This window comes from Drosophila elegans, unplaced genomic scaffold (assembly GCF_018152505.1).
Source record: "Drosophila elegans isolate 14027-0461.03 unplaced genomic scaffold, ASM1815250v1 contig_520, whole genome shotgun sequence".
Taxonomy (NCBI): domain Eukaryota; kingdom Metazoa; phylum Arthropoda; class Insecta; order Diptera; family Drosophilidae; genus Drosophila; species Drosophila elegans.
This window is the reverse complement of record NW_024545903.1, coordinates 1,982,024-2,008,927: the sequence shown is the minus strand read 5'-3', so window position 1 is coordinate 2,008,927 and position 26,904 is coordinate 1,982,024. Positions and strand designations below refer to the sequence as shown.

The 26,904-nt window shown below is 40.8% G+C and overlaps 4 protein-coding genes across 5 annotated transcripts; 1 reads left to right on the top strand and 3 right to left on the bottom strand.

The window, feature by feature from the left end:
• Positions 1-48: 48 nt before the first annotated feature.
• LOC108149076 (tubulointerstitial nephritis antigen-like) lies at positions 49-16,022 on the bottom strand. 2 transcript variants are annotated; one of them, XM_017276447.2, is made up of 4 exons: positions 15,813-16,022; positions 2,801-2,991; positions 874-1,859; positions 49-800 (listed from the first exon to the last, which is right to left on the bottom strand). In XM_017276447.2, the coding sequence occupies exons 2-4, from the start codon at positions 2,961-2,963 to the stop codon at positions 657-659; spliced, it is 1,293 nt and encodes a 430-aa protein (XP_017131936.1). In that variant the 5' UTR covers positions 2,964-2,991; positions 15,813-16,022; the 3' UTR covers positions 49-656. The 2 variants fall into 2 exon arrangements, with proteins under 2 accessions (XP_017131936.1, XP_017131935.1); XM_017276446.2 differs by lacking the exon at positions 15,813-16,022 and adding an exon at positions 4,986-5,146.
• A 1,227-nt stretch (positions 16,023-17,249) lies between these two features.
• LOC108149050 (membrane-bound alkaline phosphatase) lies at positions 17,250-20,105 on the bottom strand. Its single transcript, XM_017276393.1, has 4 exons — positions 20,026-20,105; positions 19,619-19,968; positions 17,987-19,007; positions 17,250-17,479 (listed from the first exon to the last, which is right to left on the bottom strand). Exons 1-4 carry the CDS (start codon positions 20,096-20,098, stop codon positions 17,289-17,291), a joined length of 1,635 nt encoding a protein of 544 aa, XP_017131882.1. The 5' UTR covers positions 20,099-20,105; the 3' UTR covers positions 17,250-17,288.
• Positions 20,106-20,722: 617 nt separating this feature from the next.
• LOC108149139 (membrane-bound alkaline phosphatase-like) lies at positions 20,723-24,079 on the bottom strand. The gene is made up of 3 exons (XM_017276545.1): positions 23,643-24,079; positions 21,479-22,169; positions 20,723-21,421 (listed from the first exon to the last, which is right to left on the bottom strand). The coding sequence occupies exons 1-3, from the start codon at positions 24,045-24,047 to the stop codon at positions 20,919-20,921; spliced, it is 1,599 nt and encodes a 532-aa protein (XP_017132034.1). The 5' UTR covers positions 24,048-24,079; the 3' UTR covers positions 20,723-20,918.
• A 1,475-nt stretch (positions 24,080-25,554) lies between these two features.
• On the top strand, positions 25,555-26,337 carry LOC121467697. Its single transcript, XM_041709884.1, has one exon. It carries the CDS (start codon positions 25,555-25,557, stop codon positions 26,335-26,337), a length of 783 nt encoding a protein of 260 aa, XP_041565818.1.
• The last annotated feature ends 567 nt before the right edge of the window (positions 26,338-26,904 follow it).

The following is a 26,904-nucleotide window of genomic DNA, read 5'->3' as shown; positions in this document are numbered from 1 at the left end:
GTGTGGCCTCTGAACTTTGAACTGAAGTGAATCAAAAGTCGTCGTCGATAATAACATGTAAAGTAATTCGTTTATTAAAAATATATAAGCCGACCGACCGACCGATCGGTCTATCAATCAGCTAACTTAGCTTCCATTTACAATACACGATTGAGTTTCGCCCACGTACATACATATCCTACATCCTACAGACTTTCGCCGATCTGATCTGAAGTTCGTCCTTCCATCAATCACATGCGCTACAATCATTAGATTAGTGTTAGATGTTCGATTTCTTCTGCTTTTCCTCTGGCTCTGGTTGTTGTGGCAGTTTTTTTTTTTTTTTGGGGGGATGGAGCGGTGGTTTAGTGGCAGTTTCGTGTTGCTTCGAGACCAGTTAGTGGGTGAGAAAAGTGGTTAGGGATAGGGACAGGGACAGGGAAAGGGACAAAGACAGATCTGGTACTGCGGGCAGTTAACTTGGTGCGTTTGCGCAACTTAAAGCTAATCGGTTTTAGTCACTAGATTCTAAGCATAAACATTACAGATAGAAGCGCCTAATTCACTTTGAGTGCTATTTAGCAAATGGAAAATTTTGAAGCATGAGATAAATTTGTTTTCGTTTCTGCATAGCTATAGCTCGAGATTGCTCGGTGCGAGGCGTACAGGCCGTCCCATTAGGCCGACTTCACGTTGTAATAGTTGTAGACGAAGGGCCAGGAGGCCAGCACATACTCCTCGATGCCGCACTCATTGGAGCCGCGCAGGATGCGGAAGTATCCATGCTCTCCCCACCACGATCCCCACGAGTTGGCCGCAATCTGTGTGTGCCGAACAAAAACAATAAGATGGGTCAGCTAAGAGTGGCCAAAGCCCAAGTCCACAATTACTCACCCAGAACTTATCGCCGTTGTGCTCCTCGCCCCAGCCAACCAACTTGACCGAATGGAAGCCACTGGGTGCTCCACGATTGGCCGCCGTCTGGCGATAGACGCCGCCCGAGTAGGCAAAGAAGTCGCGGTACACCCGCATGGTGGCCTGCACGGGGCCGGACTGATAGATCTCGGCCATGATGTCGGACTCACGGCTGAGACTGTAGGCCGGACCGACGGTGTAGAAGGCGTCCCGGTCCACGTTGTCCACCGGACGGCAGCCGTTGGCCCGCAGCGAGCGACTGTTGTGGCGGATCTTGCAGGCGTCGCGGTGCTGCGTATACGGATAGCAGCTTTCGTCGACCACGCCCTTCTTGTGCAGGTAGCGCCAGGCGGCGTCCAAATGTCCACCCTCGCAGCCCTGCTGGCGGCGCGTGCATGAGAGGATGTTCTGAGCGGACAGCTGGACGGATTCCTTGCCCTTGCTCTGGATGGCGAAGCGATCGCTGGCCACCGAAGTGGTGGACAGCACCCAGGAGGCACCGCACCAGCCCTGATCGGGCACATCCGATATGTAGCTGGACCACTTGTCCACGGCACTGAAGGATCGGGGCAAACCGTCGGTGGGGTTCTTTAGGCGCGACATCGATTTCACGCGATACGTGGGCTCCTTGGTGCCCAGACGCAGGCGCAGACCCTCGGCGTACTTGCGGCCCAACCACTCCGGATACTTGCGAGCGGACCAGCCCAGCTGGTGGATGGAGTTGACGCCGTTGATCAGCTCGTCGTCGGTGAGGCACAGGTCCGTGTCGCACTGCACCCGACCGCCGTCCAGGCAGCGGCACTCGTTGCAGTTGTCAAACGTCGTGTTGAACTTGGTGAAGTAGGTGCCCTCGTGCAGGCAGGCGACCACCGGATCCGCCTCCCCGAAGCAGTAGGAGCGGTAATCCGGGCAGCAGTCGCTCGAGTCGTCGCGGTCGCAGAACTCATCGCAGTAGCAAAGAGTGTCTGCAAAAGGGGCAAAAAATGTACTCTCAGATGAACATTACACTTATTTTCTTTAATTTAATAGCGCATTTAAAAAATGAAAATAATGCATTGTATAGTATACACTCAGAAAACATATTTCTTTTATTCTAGCACATTGTCATTAATTTTGGAATAATCACCTAAACATGGCACGATGATCCTGCCAAACACATATTTAAAAAAACAATGCTTAAAAATTTACATAAGTCAATACTAATTTTGTAGGTAACTTTTTTATAAAATTAAGAAATATTTTGAAAAATAAACTAATTTGTTTTCTAGGTGTACAATTAAATTTAATTTATTTAATTTAAGTAGTTTATTCACAATAGATCCTTGAGCAAAGGATGCTATAAAATTAGTGGAATATGTTGAAAAATTCAACTCGGCAAGTGCAGATACTTGTTGCAGTAGTCTATTCTAACTTTTTGTACTTGAAAATAAATAAATATTTTCAATTGAAATTCTTTTGTTCCCTAACTGAGTAGGTAAGTATTTTAAAAGGGCTCTATAAAAAAATAAATAAATATAAAATCACAATAATAAATACAATGTACCTATATTAAGTTTCATCATCGTGATGACCGCACCTTTGATACACAAAATTTCTGACATCAAATTTTGTGATGATTTTCGACAAAGTCAATACGTCTTCGTGCTGCGATTGGCGATCCCAATGGGAAGTGTATTTATTTAGTCGCATGTTTATTCATTTTTCGTCCCAAAATTTGATATCAGAAATTTTGTTTGTTGAGGTGCGATCGTCCCTACATTTTCACTTCGTTAGGGGGTGTTTTTGTTTAATTTAGTATAAACTTCTTGAACTACGTTTTTCTTTTACCAATGGCTTACTTTTAGGGATGATGAGTATTCCTCTAGGCTTTTTTATTTCTGATTTGATTTCATAGGGTTTTACTTACTGGCGATGGGTAGCGAGCATCCATCGTGCCGTTCCTTACAGCAGGTGTTGCGCAATTCGCAGTAGGGACCCGGGAAGTCTCGTTTTATGGTAGGATCGATGACGCTGGCCACGCCCATTAGCAGGGCCAATAGGCCCACCAGCTGGGCGCACTTGATGGTCATGGCTTTTCGAACGACCTCTTATCTGCAACTAAAGCGGTGAAATTAGAAAATTTCAAATTTTGCATATGTCTCCGGAAAGATTATCTTATCGGTTAGATCGCAGCCAGATAAGCGATCTGCAATTTGTCAACAATCAACAAAGCCATATACACAAAATTCCACACATCGCTTATACGACCCATGCGATGCCGTCAAGCAATTAGGCAAATGTGGTTGGGAATCAGAAACCCGTTCGTTCTAGGTGAGATAATTAATTGGTACAGTCGGACTTCCAAAACTCGATTTTTTCTAACATTTATATTTTATATCTCAGACAGAAGTCTTTTATCCATATCCTTTACGCTTTGGTTAATTTACCATTTTTAATAATTTAATATAACTGACATTCATTTTAACACTTAAAATCTTAAAATACAATTTAAAATACATTTATTGCAAAAAGTATATTAGGGTTTTTATTTTTTTGAAAACACTCACTTAAATTTCTTAATCACGAGTCGATTTTTTCTATTCGAATTAATTGTGCTAAAAAGTATTTAATCTTTGACTCGAATGAAATTCCCCGAGTTTGTTTTTACTTTTAATAGTCTCCAAGAATGTATAAAATCTTTATATTTTAATTAGAATTGTTTAGCTTGATAGTACACCCATAATAAAATATTTCCGAAAAACGGCTAAAAATTGTTGAAATTGGTCTGAAGGAATTGGTTGCCTTAATTATGGGCATTTTACGCAATGAAATGACAATTTTTAAAAGTTTAAAAAAATCTTTGTTCGGCGAGTACGATTTTTTTGTGATGTTGTTGATGTTGTTGAGAATCTTAAGATTTCGTTATTTCATGTTTAAGATTTCTGAAGGAGAGAGTTCGTTGCTAACTTTTTTTTGTGCATAATAAATAAAATAAAACAAATATAAAGCAAATTCTTTTATAAATAGTTATTAATAAATAGGTTTGAGTACATTAAAAAAAAAAACTTTGATTTTTTTTTCTAACTTGGAGTCACTGTCACTCGACACTTAAAGTTGGCAAATGAGGGTTCGAGTTTTGAAAGTTCGATTTTATATGTTTTGGATACGGGCAGTTCCTCATCAGAAATTCGCTGGTCGTGCACAGACAAACAGTTAACAGTTAGCTCCGCTATATTTATTTTGATGACGCCAGCTTGTTTCCCTGTCCGCGGTTTAAACTTCTTTGCTTCGGCAACGAATTCAAATTTGCACACTCAAGTCGAAATCAATCCGTAGAATTACTTTCAAAAGCGCCTCTTTATTTCATTTCGTTTTGGCGCTTTAATATGTTTCTTTTCGGCTTATAATTCTGGAGACGAAGACGAAGATTAAACGTGTTTATGTCTGAAAACACGACGCGAAGCCAAAGTTTTAATAAATAAATGCAAATTGCAAATAGATTTTCCTGTTTCGCCTGTTGGCCAAAACAAAACCGTCAGCGTTTTCGTCGACTGTGCCACAAAATGTATTCAATTAAAACATATCGCACACATATAAGTTTAGACATCTTCTGAATCACGAGTGGCTGTGGTCAAACAAAAGTCTCAAAGGTGTTCAAACATTCCCCCACTCAAGTATTATTATTTGATTTTTTTTGGTGCTGATTGTTCGCTAATGCTGAACCCGTTTTTAATTTAGTGATAATTAATTTGAACGTTCGAGTTGATAATTGATTGCCAAATCAATTGGCAATAAAGTTTTGGCGTGAATAAAATAAGCGCAAAAGAGTGAAATTGTATTGTAGTTGGAGTCGTGACGAAGGTCTATAATTAGAAGCCCAGTAAACAATGAAGATTAATAACTTCGTCCCAGATTGGTAAAGATTGTTGACACTTTGGACTGGCGAAACACAAACACCAGTGCTGATTCCTGGTGGAGCAAGAGATATTCGGAATTCCAGGCATTAAATTGAAGCCCAAACAATCTCGTCTTTGCTGACACAGCAGTGTGGTAAACAAAGGCTAAGGCTTCAGAACCTTTTACTTGCCCGCAAGCGTATACGCAATACTAACATTTTGATAAGTTTGCACAATTCGAGTCAAATGCCCGCACTTAATGGCCAATAATTGGAGGCGTTCGTTCTCTGCTGTTCCGTTTTTTTTTTTAGAGTTTCAATTCGATTTCCTTATCGCGCTGTTCCTACTCCGATCGCGGTTGATTGCTGACTGAATTCGGTTAGAATTATGGGCCACCACATAAGGTTGCTGCTGCTGTTATTGCTGCTGCTGCTGTCTGTTGTCTGCTGCTGCGCTGCGCTGCTCTGCTGTGCTCTGCTGCCAGATCTTGTATGATATAGCTGTTGCTGTAGTCATAGTCATAGCCATAGCCATAGCGTAGGTGGCAGGTGGTGGTCTACAGAACGGAGGAGACAGTGAGAGAGCGAGAGATCCGTCCTGCTGTTACTGCCACTGTGGCGTATACGTCATATGACTTTGCTGTGTTAACAGCAGAACGCTTCCCAAGGTACATATTTTGGTTGGCAAAATGTTTGGCCGGATTTGGCAAACAGCGGCACAATGAAAGTAGCGATAGTGGGTGCAATGTGTGTGGGCGGATGGCAGCGGTATGTAGCCCACCGGTGCAAGGTCAGAGATCATTAAAAACCACTTTCGTGTGCAAATTCCTTGGCACATTTTTGTGCGCAATTAAATTTAGTTTTCGGTTTTGTTTTTCTTTACCCTTATCTAGACCCAAAAATTTATCTTATCAATTGATAATATTTAAGTGATAATTGAAACCAATTCGAGTTCAAGGCCTTCAGACCATAATACAATAAACAGAAAATCTTTTAACTTTTGGCAAGTCATTGTGGAATTGTTATTATTATTTTGCGCAACATGCCAAGATTCCCGAGTATCTGGTTTGCCAGTTGCTTTGAGGATGCGATCATCGCCAATCTGTCTGGCGTTTCACTTAACTTCTATCTGAAGCTTCTGCTCTTTGCATATATGTAAGTATTTGTAATTAAGAGCACATGCAATTGCAAACATCCCTCTCATATATAGACCGCATCATCATCTCAGTTAACTGAGCATCGTCATCGTGGCTGGATGATCCAATTTCGAATTACGCCTAAAACAAACAAGATATTCCCGCAACCTTTATTTGTTTATCGATGAGTAAACTTAAAGCAAATATGCGCGTGGAATGCCAGGCAAAAGCCGGAAGTTTCTTTGTAAAATATTGCTCATGATTCATGTTAAGGCATTTCCCTTTTATTATTTGACGATGTTAGAAACGATAGATTAAATTACAAAGACAAAAAAAAAAATAATGTAGGCAAAGGAAAAAAAAAACGACCCATAAGCATTAGGAAAGCAAAATAAAAAGCATGTCTCCGACGCTAAATGGGAAACAAATCAGGCCTCGATGTGTGAAATAAAGCCATCAGACGACATTAAGTCGCTCTATCGCCCGACGCGATTTGCATGGCATTAAACTTCAATTTTACGAGCGATTTCGGTCCGCTGCGAACCAAATTACGATCTGAGCCCCAAAGCGGACAAAAGCGGCCAAGAGATTGATGGAAACCAGAGCGAATGGCCAAGTCAAAAGTCGGTCTGAGTAGTGGCCCTTTCTCCTTGTACATTTACCACTAATCTGCTCAAGGTATTGGATAAGATTAGGCCAACAAATAATGCCTTGGGATGCGAATTTAGACAGACTAATCCGTTTGCAATTGGAAGTATAAAAAACGGGCAAGCTTAACCGATTTCAAGTGCAATGTCTACTTCTTAACATTAAAATGGCATATGTAATCCTAATAACTTATTTTCAGTTTAAAGAGATTCGATTAGGCCAACCAAATATGGACTGGGATGCAAACTTAGCCAGATTGGACAAAACTAACTATAAGTAAGCCAGTTAAGCTTAACTGATTGCAATTGCAATGCTTACTTCCTGTCATTGGAATTCCATGAGCAATCCCTGAATATCTAATCTTTAATTTTTAGTAATGCCAAATATTTACTAATGACAGCACGACAACAATGTCCAGTTGTGACTACATTGATCCATCGCAATGGAATGCAATTAAGGTGAACTATCAACGTGAGAAACCGATGACAATCTGCCAGGTAAATGAAGTCATTAAAGTGCCGTCGTCGGGTGAATGAAACACGTCCGACTGGCTTATGCCTTATCATGGCAAATGCCTGACTTAAACTGGGCAATCAATTAGCTGGTATTTATACATAATTATGCCATTATTTAATTGGCCCCTGATTAGCATTATTTGTTTGGCTATGCGGGCCAAAAGGCTTTTTTATTGATATTCTGGCAATACGCACTTGGACTGTATTGGCTGTATAGATTGGCTGGCATTCCAAAGCACTGAAATCATATTGTTGAATTGAATTGCTTGGACACTGGTATCTGGACAAATAGGCGGAGCAGGCGGAACAGGTGTTTTCGATACCCAAAAGTAGTTCAAGAACGCGCCAATCCAATGCCAATCCCACTTCACATGTAACTTCCTTATCGCGGATGTTATCGGTACGATTTACATTGTTCCATTTTGGGGACAGATTCATATTATTTCGTCATAGCGCCAACTGATTAGTTGTTATGGTAGACGACATAAAAATGGGGAAACTTCGATGATAAATGGAAAGATTCCCCCGTGAATGCCTCTTTATTGTCTAGAAGTTGCGAACGGAATTTTAATTAGCTCTCCCTGGCAAAATCATTTTGCTTTTGTATATATTTGTCTGAAGAAATTTCTTTCGGCCCATTTGAGTCGGACTGCGAATGGGGCTATTTTCAGAAATTAATAACTGTGGTTAATCGTTTCCGAATCGAATGAATTGTAATGCAAATATACCAAAGAATGCATAAATATTTGCCGGAATTCACTGGCCATTTTCATCCGTCCATAATCAATTAACTGATCATTAAAAAGTGTATTTATTTGCTCAATTCTTTAACGGTCTGTCTTTGTTTATGTGCAATTGCGGGTGGGAATTTTTAACTTGTTGATCAAGCAATTAATGAAGTGTTTGCCAGAAGGAATTTCGGCTTTCTCCTTGGTGTTCGGGGTCACCGGCTGGACTGAAACCTTGATCGGATCGATTGAGGGAATATTTCGGTGGAAATGGAGGTATTTATTTTCCAACAATTACAGAGAAATTTAGTGTAGGTATGCGATGAATTTTCGTAAATCAAATTGAGTTGTGTGTCTTCAAGGTCGAGGTCTCTCGATTTGGCACGCAATTTTCGCATCAGTTCAATTTTGGGGGAATATTGGTCAAGTAATGACGAAATAGAGCAAGTGGAACTGTGACCACAAGGCGAATTAAATTAATTTCATTTATCAATTTCGACAAATTCTTGGTCGGCAGCAACAAACAAGACAAGAAGACGATCCGCCCGAGAAGCGGAGGTCAGCGGGCAATAAAAAACATTCTTTTTTTCTTTTTGGCATATTTGTGTTTAATATCTCAAATTGTCGATTCGTTTCAATTACACTCCACTTGTCGGGCATCAAGTGCAGGGCGTCTGTTTTGTTTTATGCAATTTAAATACTTTCGGTGCGGCTCTCTGACATTGAAAGCGAATTATTATATTAACAATTTAAGGAAAAAACACAATTACGCGACGACAGACAGAGGTGTCAGGCAAAGTAAACGCGAGAATTGTCTGTGTGCCAAAGTATTTTATTTATGCGAGTGCAGACAAAGTGCTGGGAATTTGACAGTTTGACAATTGGTTTATTATTACTCTCTCGCCCAGCTGCTCGATAGCCAATTTATTGATCGGCTTCGATTTCAACATTGTTTCCGGGTGCAACTAACACACCCAATCAGATGGCCTGTTTATATTGCATTTCTATTGTTCTGGTGCAGTTACGCTTTACGACTTGCCATTTGGTGTTGATTTTACCGCGCCAAAGAAAATAAATCGCATAATCCTATCAGCTGATCACAGCGATTTGGCTATTTATAGGAGTTATTTCACGAAAGAATGGAAAGCAATCCAAGCAGCCAAGCGGCTATTTTAAAACATTTGCAAACACTCTAGACCGACGTCATAGATTAAATGAGTTTGGAATATTCACGGCTAGCTGGAGCATATTTATGTATATTTCTGATAATCGGCAGCTGGAGCCATTACGTGGAAATTGGAAAATTGAAAAATTCTGCCCGTCACTTGATTTTTTCACGGCTGCTTAAGTTTCCTTGATCGTGAATTTGTTTGCGACCTTGAAGATCTTACTCCTCGATGCAGATTGTTACATCTTGTCGCTGTCGTATGGACCGGAATCACCTGTTTGTTCATAGGTTGCGCATTATGTGGCGAATAAAAATTTCCCTGTTTATGTTTATTAAAATTCTTAAAACAAACAAAGCTTGATTTTTGGATATACCAGTTGTTGCTCTCCAGATACGCGGAATGAAATTGTTTTTCTTCATTGTTGCTATTGTCTGTTGTCGATAATTAATAATTCGCTCATCGAAAACAATTCAACGGGTGGAAGATGTTTGTAAGCTTCTATATTTAGCTGCAGACGTCGACTTATTAGCAGGGCAGGTGTACTACACAGTACTCTTAAAAGTTGCACTCGAGTGCCCCCACACAACTCGGATATTATTGCTATTTTTTTTGTTTGGCATGTTTGCAGTGTGATTGGTAATTATCGCACATGTCAGTCACTCAGCTGCGGGTCTCCGAAATGGGCGTCTTGTCAATCCACCTCTCGAACTCGTCATCACGTCACTTAAATCCAATCCATACCCATCCCCAAACACATACAGAGTACAAGTTATATTTATATATGCATTATTTGAAACAAGCGAGATCAGATGTTTTCAAGGCTGTTCCGTAAGTCGTAACATATGGGTTGGGAGAACAAGGCCCTCAAGCATTGTAAAGCGAGACCTAGCCCAATCGTCACCTCTCGCAGTGAATAGTCAAAATCACTCGACTTACCACTTAGCGGGGTCTAGAACTGGTTGGGAATTACATGCGATCCACCAGAGGGTAAGAATTTTTGATAGCACAACAGTGCTGTTATTGGGGCCTAACAGCTGGCCTTACAGCTCTGTAGAGCTCCACTTGCTGAGTGGACGAATTTTAATGGGCCCTTGCCTTTGCCTTTGCTTTTGCTTGGCGCTAATTTATGGAGCTGGCTGGAATCCCGAGTTGTGTGTTTTCTGTTTATTGTGACCGCTTCGTTTGCCTTTTAATTTTCGCTTTGCTGTTAGCACTTAAGCTAAAATGCCTTGCCATCAAGTTCCCAGATTGTTGGTGCAAAGGGAAGCAAAATAAACCAATGGGGCTCATAAAACGGTGAGCAAAATAGACAGAATGATTTGTTTACTAGCCGGCTCGCTTAACAGTTTTCTGGGTAATATAATCCAAACTAAACGGTTTACTCCCCCACAAATTAATGACGTCTATTTTGGATATCTTTATTGGCAAATATGTATACATGCATCTGGGATTATTGTGCGGTAAACAAGTTAATTTATACTGGTTCAGTTTTTTTTAGAAACAAGCAATGCACTTGAACTATATTTTTTTTTTGTAGATTTAAGTGCCAATTCCTAAAATAGTATTTAATTTATTTCTGTTTTGTAAAATGTAAAGATTTATTTCTTTTAATTAGACTTTAAATAGGTAAAACGAATAGTGAGATTTACAATTCAAATTGTTATGAACAAATTGTGGAACAAAGGAAACAAAATTAATTTATTTTTAAGTGATTGCCTAAAACTTTATTTTCCCATGACAATAATTTTGGATTTGGGTATAATGTTGTCTGTTATGTTATGTATAATTGTAGTTTTAGAGTTCAGCTTCCCCGTCAAATATTTGGTATTTGCCATGGCAACATGTGCCCAAACGTACTTATTACACTTTGCTACAGAACTTAATATTTTTTAATTTATATGTATTTTTTTTTAAATCCTACTCAAGTTGAAAAATGGCCTTTTCATTATTTTTTTGTTCAAAATTTATTTTTAAAATTTTTTGGATATAAATCTCAAAAAGCCAAACAGTTGCAGTTTGCTAACAAATTTGGAAAACGTGAATACCTTCGCCTGTTATTAAGAATTAAAAAGGGTGAATATCATTAATTTTTTAGTTTACATTTTGTAAATAATGAAAAGCAGATTCAGCGCAGTGTTGTGTATTATGTTTTGGAGTTCAACTCCCCCGTCAATTATTCGGTATTTGCAATGGTTAACATGTGCTCAATCGAACTTATTATTAATTGCTTTGCATGCGCTCGGGACAAATGTTTTAATTATACTGAGAAGTAGTGCTTTCGATACGGCTTGTCCCATATTCGACCGCCTACGGTCCCATGGGCTTTGAGCAGGCCAGTGGGACAAGTCTGATATCTGCGATCGCGGCAGTTGCCCCGCCCACCGCCCACCGCCCTCCGTCATCCGATTTCCGCCTGCCGCCCCCGACTTTGGATTTAGCTCCGCTTTTTGCCTCGACTCAGTGCCAGACTGAGCTCCAATCTTAACCCGAATCCGAATGTTATACAAGCGGTTTGTCTGTCTGGAGCGTTGGTGTCACTCGGAGTTCTATTCATAGCCGACTTGCTTCTGATTTAGCCTCTGATTCGCACGACGAATATTTTCTTGGCACTTTCTTCTGTACGCCAATCAACCGAAAAAGGTAGCGCAATTAGATCCAAAGCGAATTCATTTAAAATTACCCTGACTGAAAATTATTTGTACTTATTTGCATTGCCAAATATTGGGCGAACCGTGAACTAACATTAACAACGATTTGTTTTGGGGCCTGCCAAAAATTTCATTTGAAACAGATGGCAAGTTTCGAGTGGCAAAGCATTTACTTTTACTTTTCAACAGAGGATAATATTAATGTTACACTTACAATTCAGAGAAACACACTTAAACCAAGAATTTCAAGTAGGAAATTATGCATGAATTTTGAAAAAACTCGGTTATTAATTAACATATTTAGTTTGTTATTTTAATTTATTGATACATTTTTATCTAGAGAAAGGTTTTACTGTACCTATATATGTTTAATTTGGAATTAATGTTTATTTGCTTGATTAGTTTTTCAAGAAAAATGTATAAATATATATTGATTTTTTACCTTAGTAATGAGTGCAACTTTTTGTAAGCATCGTAAACAAAACTGCTCAAAAAATATAAGAAAAATCCCATAACAAACTTTATAAAACAGAAGTATTGTATATTGCCAAAATAAACACAGGAATTAGGAATTGTTCAACGACTTGGGTCTTTTTAGCTTTAACTTTTTAAGCCTTAATCGTTCGATCCTTAAAGGGGTTACTGGGTTAATGAGCTTCCCGAAAGAGTCCCAATAAATCGAAAAATGTGATCACTTCGAATTTGTGACAATTGTCGCTTTCGCGGATGTTTGCGCCATTGTTTCGGCCAGAAAGTCATTGTCAATGCCAAGAGCGAATCACTTGGCGTGCGATAGATACAGCTGTATCTGCTTGTAGATACACATACGATCCGTGTACATGGGCATGTTGATTTTAATGCGGCCTCATCCAATGTCAGTGACACTCAGGCAGTGTCAATGTCTGCAGGCCGATGACAAAGCATTCGCTCATCGGGCTTAATGTGCTTTGCATTCCCAAAAAAATGCTATTTGCTTGTAAGACTGAATCATAGCGATGTTATTTGGCTACATGTACGGATATAGATATGACGTGCCCCCAAACAAAAACAAAAATTATTTTTGCCTACCTCTTTTACGCTTGTCACACTGCTCAACAATGTCGCTCCAATTATATAGTTAATTTCCATTCCATTATTTTGCGCAGTTAGCCCAAAAACTTTGTGTGATGTTAATGGGTGACATGTCATCATAAATTAATTGCCCACGAGTGATAAATTAATGGAACAATAGAGTACCTAAACTTAATATCTCATAAATATCTCATAATTGGACGTAGAAAAATAAAAAATTTAAATACACAAAAAAATGTGAATTTTTGGGTTGGGAAGATGAGAGGAATGATCTCTTTTCTTTAATTTGTCACCTAGAAAATTATTGAAGTTGAGTATCTTTTTGATTTTGAGTATCTCTTCGATAATTTATTTTGAATTTTTCCAACGTTTGAAAATAGTTGTCTAAATTGATTATTTTATGATAAAGAATTTTTCGCTTGTGCTTGGCTATTATAAACATTTCCATTTTGAAGGGACAAAGAGGTAATGCGTACTTAAAAAGGGTGTGTTAATTAAGTATCTCATGGATAAGCAATTCCCACTTTTGTCGTCGTCAACTATTCACTCGCCCCATTCATGAACTTTTATGGCTTTATTCGCTCTATCTATCGATCTGACTGGCTGTCATTTTCTGGACTGGGGTTTCACTTTGGCCAAGTTCAATTAGCACCGGTTGCATAATTGAAAGTGCCAACAGGTTCCCCCGATTCGATCGCAGGGCGCCACTTTAGCGCTCGCCAAGGTGTAAACTGCTAATGGGCCACAAATATCGTGGCAATGCCCAGAGCAACTGACTGGGAAAAGTAAATAGCCCAAAGCCCGTGTTTCTTGGCCAAACAAAAAATGCCTATCAGTGTTGCAGGTGGGCCGTGACGTCACATAGATCCGTATTTGCCGCTGCACTCGAGTGGCAATGGCGGTGACGTCATTTGTCAACCTGCTGACAGCCGACTGATAGCTAAGTGCATTTTCCATTTAGCGCCATTGAATCACTGATTGAATGGGAGTCGTTCGATACGTGCCATAAATCAAAATCGACGGCAGAGCGCAATTGCTTCTGTGACATCGTCGGATCGTATATCTCGTTAAATGGCGAATAGAGATACATTGAGAAAAGCAGATACATTCCATCACCTGCGGAAAGGTCGAAGTTGATTGCCGGGGTGTGGGAGTCTATTTGGTTGCATGCAAGCACCCCAGGCGAGTCATAACCACATTGTATTAATCGTAATAGCCACAATAACCATTCGAATCAATTGAGAAAAAATGCTAAGATCGGACTGATACACGAAGCGTGTCAATTGCGAATAAATAAATGTGGGCATTTAACATATTTTCGTACTATAGCAATAACCTTAACCGCCGCGCCACTCGTCGGCTAACAGTGCGTATGAGCCATATTTCAAAACGATGACGGAGCAATTGAAGGCAGAATGTAAACTGCTTGTGATGCAATTTACATTTTAATTGCCGCTTACCAAGCTGTGTGTTCTTGCCCAAGCCAATCCATTTAAATGGCGCTTTGCCTAATGACAACGTCACGTTCCCCCGTTTACAGTGGGCCCCGGCTAACACTTCCCCCATTTCGAATTCGGGCTATGTAAATATGCGCCATTTGAGCTTTTCGAATCATTGATTATGCAAATGCCGCAGAGGTAATCAAATAGATCTGAGGGTTTTGGCCCCATACTTAACGAGTCGTAAAACCTCTGAGAATTATGTAAATGCAAATTGGATCGGCGACAAAAAAGATCGTAAGTGTAGCGGGGAGGAATTAATTTTCGGAGCTACGAATGAAGCCTGAAGCCCCCAAATTGGGTTCAAGATCCCCTAACTCTAAGAGCGTCATCCCGCGACCAGAGATAAATATGACATCACCTGGACAAGACCAGTAGCTACATGACTGGGCTTTGGCTCACTCGTCAGGTGTGTTTGTTTGTTTGTTTTTGATTTTCAGCCAGTGGCTGCGGAGGGGGAGGGGCCGGAACTGGACCGGATTGCGTGTTTGCGTCGTCCACTCAGAGATGAAAAACTGACTTATTTATGGGATTAGTGGCAATGGCGATGATACAAATACCGAATATTTGGCTGCTCTGGTTTTCAGGTGTTCCATTACAGATTGCTCAGGCATCGCTTCCTGCACGAATTCTGGTTAACCTTAGAGCCAACCGCATTTAAATAGAGGTATTTCTAACTGATCAGCACATTTTGCGCCGTGATATCTGACCCCTTTTTCTGGGGTTACACACAAATCACTCAGGATAGTGCATTCGGCGGCTGATGTGAGCTGCAATTAGGAATTCCACGTGCCCAAGTTCACGGTCAGTGGAGCAAAATACACAGAACTAGAATAACATGTTCCCCCGCTGACGTTCTAATGCCAAAAGTAAACATTTGCCAGAGAAATTCCAGCTGCACATCGAAAATAAGACGCAATCCCCAGGTTGTCTATTTGCCTTAAGATATGAATTCAGCACCAAATCCCACATCTTTCTTCCGCGATGATCGATTGCAAACTCGTGGAGAATGGGGAAATGCCTCGTGTTAGTGGGCATTTTTCTCCTATTTTTCTTAAATAGCGTGACTGTGCTCCGTTGCCTGTTTTTGCATCCGTATCTGGAGAAGGCATCTGCATCTGCATCTGGTCTGCACCCACGAAACGCCATCAGCGCTTTTGGGCAGACCCGATCTTGGCCCAAAGTGGCACAGCCATCTTCCAGACTTTCTAGTGCGTCCCATGAAAAATGCAAGTTCAAGCTCAGATTTCTGATAAATGTTTCTGCCTGTAGAAATATCCAGCAGGCCAAAAGGGGCCAAAAGTCGGGCTAAATAGGTTATCAATTCTTTACCTACGCCAATCTAGTGACTTAGCTACCTGGATTAGCGCAGATATTCAGGCTGTTTGTCTGGTATGATTAATTAGCAAGTGTTAACTGATAGCTGTCAGATTGAGTTCCACCTGTTTTTGTTTTTCCGACTCGAATTTCTGTTTGTGGGCACACACTCATTTACCGCAAATCCGGGGACCAGCCATCTGATATTGATTTCCCGCCAAGCCACGCATTAAATTTCGATTTCAACATTTGCGATTGGTGGCAGTTCGAGCTGGATTGGATTTGGTTGGCATTATCTAACTCAAATTCTCACCTGTCGCAGTCAACTGAAGGGGCAATCACTGCACCGAAATCGGGACTTTTCAATGCAAAGATACACTCGCGCACTTTTATTTGGCTAACAGCAGTCAGCAGAAATTAGCGTTAAACTGGGAATAAACCTTACAGACTGATCTGATCCGCACTCGCGTTTACTGTCGCAACAGATTTGGTATTCGGACTGCGACTGAGCCAAGTTGCCAGACTAAACTGCGATCGGAGGACTGAAAATCGGGGAAACGACGCCACTCCAAAAGCCGACAAGCAACTGCCGACAAGCGATTTGCTTTTTGCGACCACAACGAACCTCAAGCCTCTGACGGCTTCCACTTTTCGCTGAGCCCACAAATCGTTGAACAAGCAAATTGTTCGGAAACTTTTTAAACAAAACAAACCAACAAGAAAACATATTCAAAGTAACCTAAACAGTGAAATATAAAAAAAAAATAATCTTTAATATATGATATTTGAACTGATGTGATGACGTTTTTTAAATTGGTTTCTTACAAAATTTTAAGCCAGTAAAAAATATAGTAGCTTTACACCCAAATTCGGATTTGCTTATTTTATTCAAAATACCTTAGAAAAATATTTTATATTTATTTATTACTTGTATTTAAATGTTGTGTATTTCTCATAATGCTTTAACTACTTTAGTTGCTTTTAAATTGGAGTAAACCCAAAATTTATAATATTTTTCAAAAATTTTTTTATTAATATATATTTATTTAATTTTATTGACGGTAAATAGTTTTTTTATTAAAAATAATTATTTATCATTACACATCTATATTAAAGTTTAAGCAGTTTTTAAGTTTGTGTATTTCTCATATTTTGCCCCAATGATCCAATATTCAGATTAATTGAGTTATTGAAGTTGATGGGGCAAGGACACTGCCTTGGCAAAAGCGATCCTTAATTGCATAAGCAACGATCGAACATTAAGCTTAATTGTCCGGAGCTGCGCCTTCGTCTCGGCTCACTTCAAGTCAAGCGCATTTAAATAAATTCTGTTGAATGAGCGGCCCATAAACAAGCAAACAATTGCAATTGTCAAAGTCAGCGAGTGAAGGAGCTGCTCCACATGCGTGTGGGAGTCCATATATCTACATATTGCCATATCGCCATACCGCCATATCCCCAACTGGCGGCAATGCCAACGCTTGAACCTGACATTCGGCGCATTCATATTTATTCCCCGCCACATGCGGCAAGTGACAGCCGTCTACGTCCGTCCACTGGCAACAAATCGATTCGATCGCTCAACAAATTCTATCTGTATCTGTATCTGCATCTGCGAGTGTCTGCGACTCTGCTGATGCGTTTTAAATTGAAGTCAATTCGGCAGACACATGCCATAAATTACGGGAGTCGGGCCAATTTGATTATTAAATTCTCGAAAGTGCCCACAATAATCAAAGTCAAAGGAGAGTGCTTTTCAAATACTCTATTTAAAATGTTCATTGGAATTCTAGTCTTCATTGTTGTCACATAGAGTGGGTCCATTGCCGACACACGAGGCGTAGGCCATCAGGTGGGGAATGGTGCTCTGCTGCATCATTCCACTGAAGAGATGACTTTGGGGGCCAGTGGCAAAGATTCCCACATCATCGCCAGCATGTACGCCGATTCTACCGTGGATATAGCTGGGATGGATGAAGTCTGAAAGAAAATCAAAGACATTATTTATTTATTTATTTATGAACAATTTAAGATGAAGATTGAAAATAAGAAATGAAGTAAATTCTAAATTCACAATAGCGATGGGGATGCTTGAATCAGGAAACAAATTATATCAGTTTGATTTAAGTGACTCGATTTCGAAATTAGCGATAAAAAATATAAAATGTAGAACATTCTTAATTCAAAAGTAAATTATTCGGTGTGCATATTTATGATATAGGATTACAGAAGTCAACAGGTTTTTGAAAAACCTTATAAAGATGCCTGAAAGTATGCAGTATGTATATACATTTTTTTTTAAATCCCGAAGTCCGATAGGAAGACGGCCTTTCTATTTTTCATTGCCTACTTTTAGACACTCAATAAAATATTTTAAAACTAAATAATTAAGCTAAGCATTTTACAAATTTGGTTTAAGAACAGTCACTTTATGTCCCCATTTGGAGCATCTACTGGTAATAAAACATTGTAACAAATAGCTCTTACCTTCCGCTCCAATTTGATCGGTAAGATCGATGCGCTGGCCATGCTCGTCCAGGTACTGCTTCGTACCCACGGCATAGTTCAGCGTGGCGTACTTGACACCGTTCACATCGGTGTCATGCTGGTTGAGTCCCAGGATGGGGGTTCCCCTGCCAGGATAGCCAGAGATGGTCAGCGGATGAGCGTGATCGGAGGTGACCACGATCAGGGTCTCCTCGGGATCGGTCATTCCCAGAGCCTCCGCCACCGCCTGCTCGAACTGTAGCGTCTCGTCCAGCGAATAGGTGGGTGAGTTGAAGTGGTTGCCGTAGTCGATCAGACCACCCTCCACAAACAGGAAGTAGCCGTCCTCGTCCTTGCTGACCACCTCGATGGCCTTGCGCGTCATCTCCGCCAGAGTGGGCTCCTCCTTGGGATTGGCCAGCTTGTGGAAGCTCATCACGCCCGACCGGAACGTGCCGATCAGACTGGTGATCCGCGAGGCATTCACGCTCAGCAGCTGGTCGCGATTGTAGGCCAAAACTCCGCCGGGATGCAGACCCTGCCAGCGGGACAGTAGATTCACTCCGTCGGAGCGCTCTCCCTTCTTGTTGAACGGATCCGTAATGGTGTTGGGCAGGAACTTGCCAATTCCGCCGCCCAGCATCACGTCAAAGTTCTTGCCCGGCGACTGAGTGATCAGTTGGGTGGCGATGTCCGTGCAGGTGGCCGGATCATTTTGGCCCTCGCCGTAGGTCAGGATATCCGTATCGCTCTCGAAGAATCTGTTAGTGGTCTTGGCGTACGCTCCCGACGGACTGGCGTGGGTCAGCGTGGTGGTGGTCACGATGCCAGTGGCCTTTCCGGCAGCCTGAGACCAGGCGGCGATGGACTCCACCCGGTTGGCCGGATCCTCGCTGCCGCTGCAGTTGTTGAAGTTCACTGCCGCCGTAACTCCCAGAGCCACGATATTGGCCTTCACGCCACACAAATAGGCTGTGGCAGTGCAGGCAGAGTCGGCCACCTGGGCATTGGCACAGTAGGTCTGCGGGAAAAGCATGTATCACTTATATAGTAATTCAGACCAAACAAAAAATTGAAAGAATCAGCTCGAAACTAGAGTTTTATCTGTTTGACTATGATTTGGTAATCATGGTCATGGAATCATCAATTCATCGAGTAACAGCTTCTTTAATGAGCTTTAAACAACTCAGCTCGAGTAGCTCACAACAACAAAACAAACAATTCAATCTAGCTCTCATTACACAAACATTAACATCCCATGTCAAATATAGATAGATAGTCATTCCCCTTCAATATAGAATTAGATTAATGCAGCCACGAAGGCAGCAGAAAAGTAATTTAAGAAATATACCAGTAACAATAATGATAGTCTAACATTATCTAATAAGGATCCAAAATAATATAATGGTAGATCACATGGGCTTTTAAGTTCCATTTAAAAAATAAAAATGGAATAGTCAAAATAATTATCGAACTATTACATTAATTAATTTAATTTTTAATATTAATAGTGTATATTTTCATATTTAAAATAGCTAGAAACCGCAGTGGATGAATATCAAAGCGAAAAATATTTAAACTGACTACGTTTATTTACCAGTGTAATGGTCTTGCTACCTGTTAAGTACTCACCCTGCTCAAACCGGTGTAGGGGAACTTCTCGAAGCTCAGGGAATCCTCCTCGCCTGGATTGCCCTTCAACTGGCCCTTGTGGATGCGGGCGGCTGCCACCGTGGACAAGGACATGCCGTCGCCCAGGAACATGATCACGTTCTTGGCCCTCCTCTTGTCCAGTTGCGGCAGCTCCAGCCGCTTGGCGATCTCCTCGTGGGCCAGGTCGTACCAGAACTGGGCGTTCTTCTCCTCCTCGGGGGTCGGCTTTCCCTTGCCCATGACATTGGGATCGATGAGGCTTAGATCACGGCCTTTCGCCGAACTCACCGATGCTCCGACTAACTGACTTTGGGTATGGATCTCGGGCACTGAAAATTTGATTCCTAAGGAATTCTCTTAGAATTGGAATCCATTCCTGAACTCACTGTCTATAGAAGCAGCCATGGAGGAGGCCACCAGGGCGCTCCACACCAGGATAATGGCCACGTAGCTCTTCATGTCGGCGTTTGAACTAATTTCAGATTTTGCACGCGACTATTTATAAGCCCTTCCAGACTTGTGCTATCTGGATTGCCATATCACCGTGGCATAATCTGTCTACCTTTAATGATCCCAGTTTATGTTTTAATATTTACCAAGTCTTTTGGTCATCATAGTTTATGATTATGGGGGTCTCTCAGATAAAAGACCTGGCTACCATGCCGAAAATCTGGTCCAATGAAATGTCGCCAATAAACGAACACACTTCGGCTTTCAAAAGCACGGCAGAGTTTAAACCGAATTTATGGAGATGGTGGTTGCAATGTAACATGAGTTTAAATTAGAGAACCGTGATAACAGACTAAGAGATTATTCTAGAAAAAAAGGAGACAATCGCTCTAAGGTTTTTTGGTCAGATACATACTCAACCATCGTAATGAAAAGTGTTGCAGAATTTGTATACAGATCAGGCTTAAATGTTAACGGCTTTACAAAAAAATGTAAAAGTAAAAATTAAACAAAATACGGTTTATTTATTTACACAGAAGAATCTGCATGCCAAATGCAAAAGTTTCCAGCTTTTATAATTTCCGAGATCTCATCGTTCATACAGACGGACAGACAGATCGACTCGGCTATTGATCATGATTAATAATATATATATTTATTTTCAACGAATACAATATACCCCTTTACTCTACGAGTAACAAATAAATAATTTTAAAAATTAACAACTTATGCTATTTGACTATGCTATTTGACTATTTCAAACAGTCAAGTACATTGTTAAAAAGTAAAGAAAACTAGATTAATTTTTGTAGTGTTAGGTTTTCGGTGTTTAGTTACCGCACACCCTCTTCCCACTGCCAACACATGATGCGTAGGCCATCAAATGGGGAATGGTGCTCTGCTGCATCACTCCCGTGAAAAGATGACTCTGTGGACCGGAAGCCCAAACACCCACATCCTCTCCGGAGTGCACTCCAATTTCCATTGGGATGTAGCTGGGCGTGATGGCGTCATCGGGTCCCAGGATATCGTCCAAGGGAATGCGCTGGCCCTTCTCATCCAGATACTGGTTAGGTCCACCCGCATAATTGAGCACCGAGTACTTCACGCCATTCAGATCAGCGTCGTGCTGATTGATGCCCAGGATGGGAGTGCCCCTGCCTGGATATCCGGCAATGCTAACGGCGTGACCGTGATCTGCAGTCACCACAATCAGTGTGTCCTCAATGTTGGTGATGTCCCTGGCCAACTTAATGGCCTTTTCAAACTCCAGAGTCTCATCCAAGGCGTAGCCCGCTTGGGTGTAGTGGTTGCCATAGTCAATTAAACCACCTGAAAAATAAGATACGATTTTCAAGATACGTTTTGTAAATGAGAAGGACAACCCACCTTCAATAAACACGAAGTATCCTTTGTCGTTGTGGCTCAGCTTCTTGATGGCCACCTCGGTGAGTTCGGAGAGTGTGGGCTGGTAGGTGGCATCCGCGTCCATGTGAAAATCCATCAAACTTGACTGAAACAGACCAATGATGTTGGACGCAGCAGAGACGTTTAGGTTGAGCAACTGCTTGCGATTGGTGACCATGACGCCCTTGTTGTGAAGTCCTTGCCAGCGGGACAGCAGGTTCACCCCATCGGATCGCTCTCCAGCTTTTCCGTGGCTATCCTTGATGGCCTTGGGCAGGAACTTGCCCATGCCGCCGCCAAACATGACTTCGAAGTTCTTTCCAGGCGTCTGGGTCACCAGTTGGGTGGCCATGTCGATGCAGGTCTTGGCATCCACACCATATTTAGTCACGTCCGTGTCGCACTCCCACATCCGATTGGCCGTCTTGGCATAGGCTCCCGAGGGACTGGCGTGGGTCAGTGTGGTGGTGGTCACAAATCCTGTGGACTTGCCCTCCTTCTGTGACCATTCAGCGATGGAGGTCAGGCGGTTGGCCGGATCCTGGCTGGCGGTGCAGTTGTTGAAGTTCACAGCGGCACTTACTCCAATATTAATGATGTTGGTTTTCACGCCGCAAAGATAAGCCGTGGCAGTGCAGGCCGAGTCGGGAACCTGGGCGTTCGCGCAGTAGGTCTTTAAAGATAAAACGAAGTCAAATATTTATACAAATTATATGCTTAAGACACTCAAATGAAATTATAATAAAGGAACGCAGGCAACTTACGTAATGGCAGTAAAAATAAGATTTAACTAAACTAATATATATATATATATATGGCTGCTCTCTACTTTGCTTATGGAAAGTTAAAAAAAAACCCTTGCAGCTATTACATAAATAAAACAACAACATTTTGGATTTTACTCGAGCATGTACAAAAGCAATAAAGTCGATTTTTGGTTAATTTTTAAATTTAAAAGAAATTGTTTGCGTACACCCAGAAAAAAGTAGAACGAATAATTTTAGCACGAACGTTCTTGAAAATCGCCCGAATAATTCTTAAAATTTTTAGAACGAACGTGTACAGAATAAGTACGAGTCATACTTGATAATAATATTTTAAAATGTTTTTTTAATACATAGAGAAAACGATATTTTTCGCTTTATCCCTGCTTATAGTGGTTGTAAATAATATCAGAATTATTAAAAACAGTAAACTCTATTAAAAACTATTAATTTAACAAAAAAACAAGAACTATAAATTTAAAACAAGAATGTTTCGTTCTTAAAATGATTGGCCTAGGGGGTAAGTGTCTTGGAACATCAAACATTGGGTAAGCTATTAAGAACCCGAGCTCAAATCCCAGACAAAGTTATCAATTTTTTTTTTTTTTTTTGGTTTTTATGATTTTTTTTCAAACGTTCAATTTTATTTAAATTTTTATCTAGTTGACCTCAAAAGTATAGCAAATAAAAGCAATTTGATTGCAAACAAATTGCTTCGAATTCTTATACGGGCGTAGTACACAGCAAATTGTGATGCCAGTGTGGCGCAACCGGCTAATGCGTCTACGAATCCAAAGGCCTCGGTTCGAATCCCGGTTGGGTCGACTTGCAGTAAAATAAATAAGGTTTGCTTTTCTGTTTCCTTTACATATCAATTTATCATATTCTCTTTCATTCTAATTTCATATGGAGTCAAAGAGAAAAGAAAAACAAGAAAAAGAGACAAAAAACATTTTTTAAAAAAATTTAAGTTAAGAAACTTTCATACTTGCATTAAGAATTTTTCGTACTCAAATTAATATCTTTCGCTCTTTCTTCAAGCACTTTTGAGTACTTGAACTGATGACGTTCGTTCTCAAATGTAGAACTTCGGGATTGAATAATTCGTTCTTGAATAAAGCCTTTCGTTCTTGAATCAAAAAAATTCGAATTTACCCTACTTTTGACATCGTTCGTTCTTGAATTGACATCGAAATTCTTGATTTTTTCTATGAGTGTAGACAAGGACGGAAGATTGGAGAGACGGACATGACTAAATCAACTCTTTGGTAATCAAGAATACATATATTTAACTTTCTGAAATACCTTCTGCTAGGGTAAAATAATCCAATATTTTGTATGTAATATTTCTCTTTGTGAACAAAGCTCTAAAACATACTCACTCTGCTCAAGCCCGAATACGGAAATTGCTCGAAGCTCAGCGAGGATTCCTCTCCAGTTTTTCCCTGGCGTTGTCCTTTCAGTATACGAGCAGCTGTGACTGTGGCTAGAGGCATTCCATCGCCCAGGAACATAATGACGTTCTTGGCCTTCTTGGCATTGGGCTGGGGTAAAAGGAGTCGCTTGGCAATTTCCTCGTCGGCGATATTGTACCAGAATTGCGGGTTCATCTCCTCCGGCGGGGTGTACTTGCCGGTGGCCACATCCGTGGAGAACCTCGCCTTGTTAGCTTTCTGACCAGCCAGCTGTAATACGTCGTGAACCTCGTGCACTCCGCTAAAGGCTGATCCGGCCAAGGCCAGGAGTTCCAGGATCGGTAGCAGTACCTGCATGGCGAACAAGTGCATCTTTCAGTTGAAACGAAATCCAACTAACTACTCCGAACTTTTTTAATTCCGAGGTTTTATATCGTTTGCCCTGCACTGAATTATTGTACTACAAATAAGGAATGTCTAAAATACGCTTTATTCCCACTTTATGGACCCTTGAACTTATCTCTGTTGGTATTCCGTAACTCTAGGAAGATCTGCTGAAACTTACAAATACATTTCTATTGAGATAGTGACGCTGTTACACTGTGTAAGGCTCTAACAAAATTTATACTTGTCTTCTGAGAATGTTTTACCTATGTGTTGCAAAAAACTAAAGAGACGTTGTACATTTACCTAGTTCATGATCCTCGAAATGCTGGAATCACCTGTGCAAAGAATTTGTCCAGATATCTGATTCAGTTCAGTCACGTTTGGTGTCGTAAAAAAGGCAGTCCATCTCAAGATACTAATCTACTAGGAACGTGTGACTTTCTTATCACTGTAACTTGCACATATTTTTCTAATTGGGGGTAATTTACAGCGCATCTCGTGGTAATGGATTTGCTTACGGTGAAAGTTGTTAATGTTTAATCGGGCATTCTAGTTCACTTCTTATTATTTCATTATCACAATAACTAAAATCATATAAAACACCTGCGCAGGTACCTTTCCTAAACCATCACAAATTATTATATCATAATTTATATCATAATTTAAAGATAAAGATATCGGATTATATGCTAAGTTAAAATTTGAAAGACCGATTACAATCAAATTTTGATTCTTAAAGAAAAAAATGCTATTAGGTCAAGTTTACTTTGGTATATATTATAATCAAAACTGAAGCAAATTCAAGTTTTTTATGTTAACTTAGTTTGGTTATTAAATCATTCAAATTTCTTAAAGCTGAGCTGTTATTTTTGAAAAAAACTTTAGAGTATGCGTATAATATTGGTACGTCATAGTTCGTAATAAACGGTGTTCCAGAGAGGATTGTAATTGGGAAGCGTTATTAGGCAAAAACCATACATATTGGTGTGTTTACTTTCAAAATTTATTTTTATAACTAATGTACTCATCAAATGATCAAACCTGTTTCAGTATTGCAGAACCTTGGATTAGGTGATACAAATTAGTTAATTTTAACACAAAACGTCTTTTGCAGCACAAAACTTACAAAATTCCGAAAGGTAAAAATTTATTTGAATTTTATTTGTAGTTCGAAGCACTACTTATAAAAGGCAATCAATTAAAGAAAGTTTTCCCAGAACTTCTTTTTGTAAGCAAAACATGTGTTGTTACCGAACTTATCAGCTATTAAGTAAACGAAACCTCCGAAACACAAGCGTACGGATGACTCAGTCCTGGTCTGCTGGGATTAAAGAGCTATAGCTCTGATATCAGCAAGATACAAGCGATTCAATCGATATGTAATCGATCAATTAGACGATAATAGATAAGAATTCGCATATAAAAGGCTCACTGTCTTGATCGTTAATTATTCGCTATTAGTTTGGCAACCAGCTCACCACGATCGATCGAAATGGTTTCCAGCGCCCAGCTGCTCCTTGTGACCCTCCTTCTGGGTCTGACCGCAGTCAGAGCCACTCCGGTGGTGCAACAGGCGGCCAGCGCCCAGTTTACCTCGGCAATGACCGACTTTTTGCAGGCCTTCAAGAGCATCATGCCCTGCGGCTACGGAGACATCCCAGTGCTGGCCCCCATCGTGAATCCGTTCTACGAGTTCGATGTGGCCAGCGATGACTTCACCGTGGTGGGCAACGTGACCAACATCCGCATCCAGGGCCTGGACACCTTCAAGGTTCTGAGCGCCAGCGACTATGGCCAAACCGGCGAGGCCGCCTACGACCTGCTCTTCCCGAACATTCAAGTGCTGGGCTTTGCGCAGATGGATGGATTCATCAACGTCGGGGGCCTCAAGCTGCCCATCTGCCAGAATGACGTGATCAACGAGGCTCTGATGGATCTGCGCTTCGTGGGCAGCTACAGCTTCGCCAACAGCCTTACCAATTCGTCCGGACTGCGCGTGGTGGACTTCAAGCAGACCATCTACTTGGCCGGCGTCGAACTGGACAACTGGAACACCCTGTGGAACAGCTCCACCAACAACTTCTGGAACCGCTTGATGAAGACCCTGCTGCCACTCGCTCTCGAGGAGATCCAGCCCAACATCACCGATTTGCTGTACCAGCACTTCCTTGTTCCCAAGATCAACGATCTGCTGGCCAACGTGAGCATGGACGAGTTGGTAAGCTTCTTCCAGACTCAGGCCCAACTCTGGGCCAATGCCAACTGCCAGGCTTAAAAATGAAATAAATAGCAAGCAAATATACTGATACAGTTTTGGATACATTTCAAATACGGAAACATGGTCAAAAAAAGTGAAGTTTGGAATTAATAAAATAATTGGGTTTGCAAATTCAGTAGGATATAGTAGTCCCAGTTGATATTTTTTGGTACCCATACCATCATATAGAAAAACAAGGCAAAGCTTAAATCGTAAACCTCACAATCTTAGTGGCTTTTAGGCGTAGTGATTTGTACTCCACACATTTACCATATTCTCGAAACATTTAACTTGATATTTGTAATTTTATATTTTGATACGCTTTTTTTATTCGAGTACAAATCAAATACAGATTTGTCTCTTCGGATAAGCTATTAAACTGATGCCATACCATCGTTCTACACGCGGCAGATTTTATCTTAATTGTCGCATCTCCGTATCGTAATCCTTCAAACGTCAAAAAAAAATCTCAGTTTATGGTTTCATATTTACTCAGTTTTTAGTTATTAGACTTTATGATTATTGTGGTATTTAAGTCAATAGAAGTGGCTACCAGTCGTAAAGTCTGAGTGTACGAAACACCTT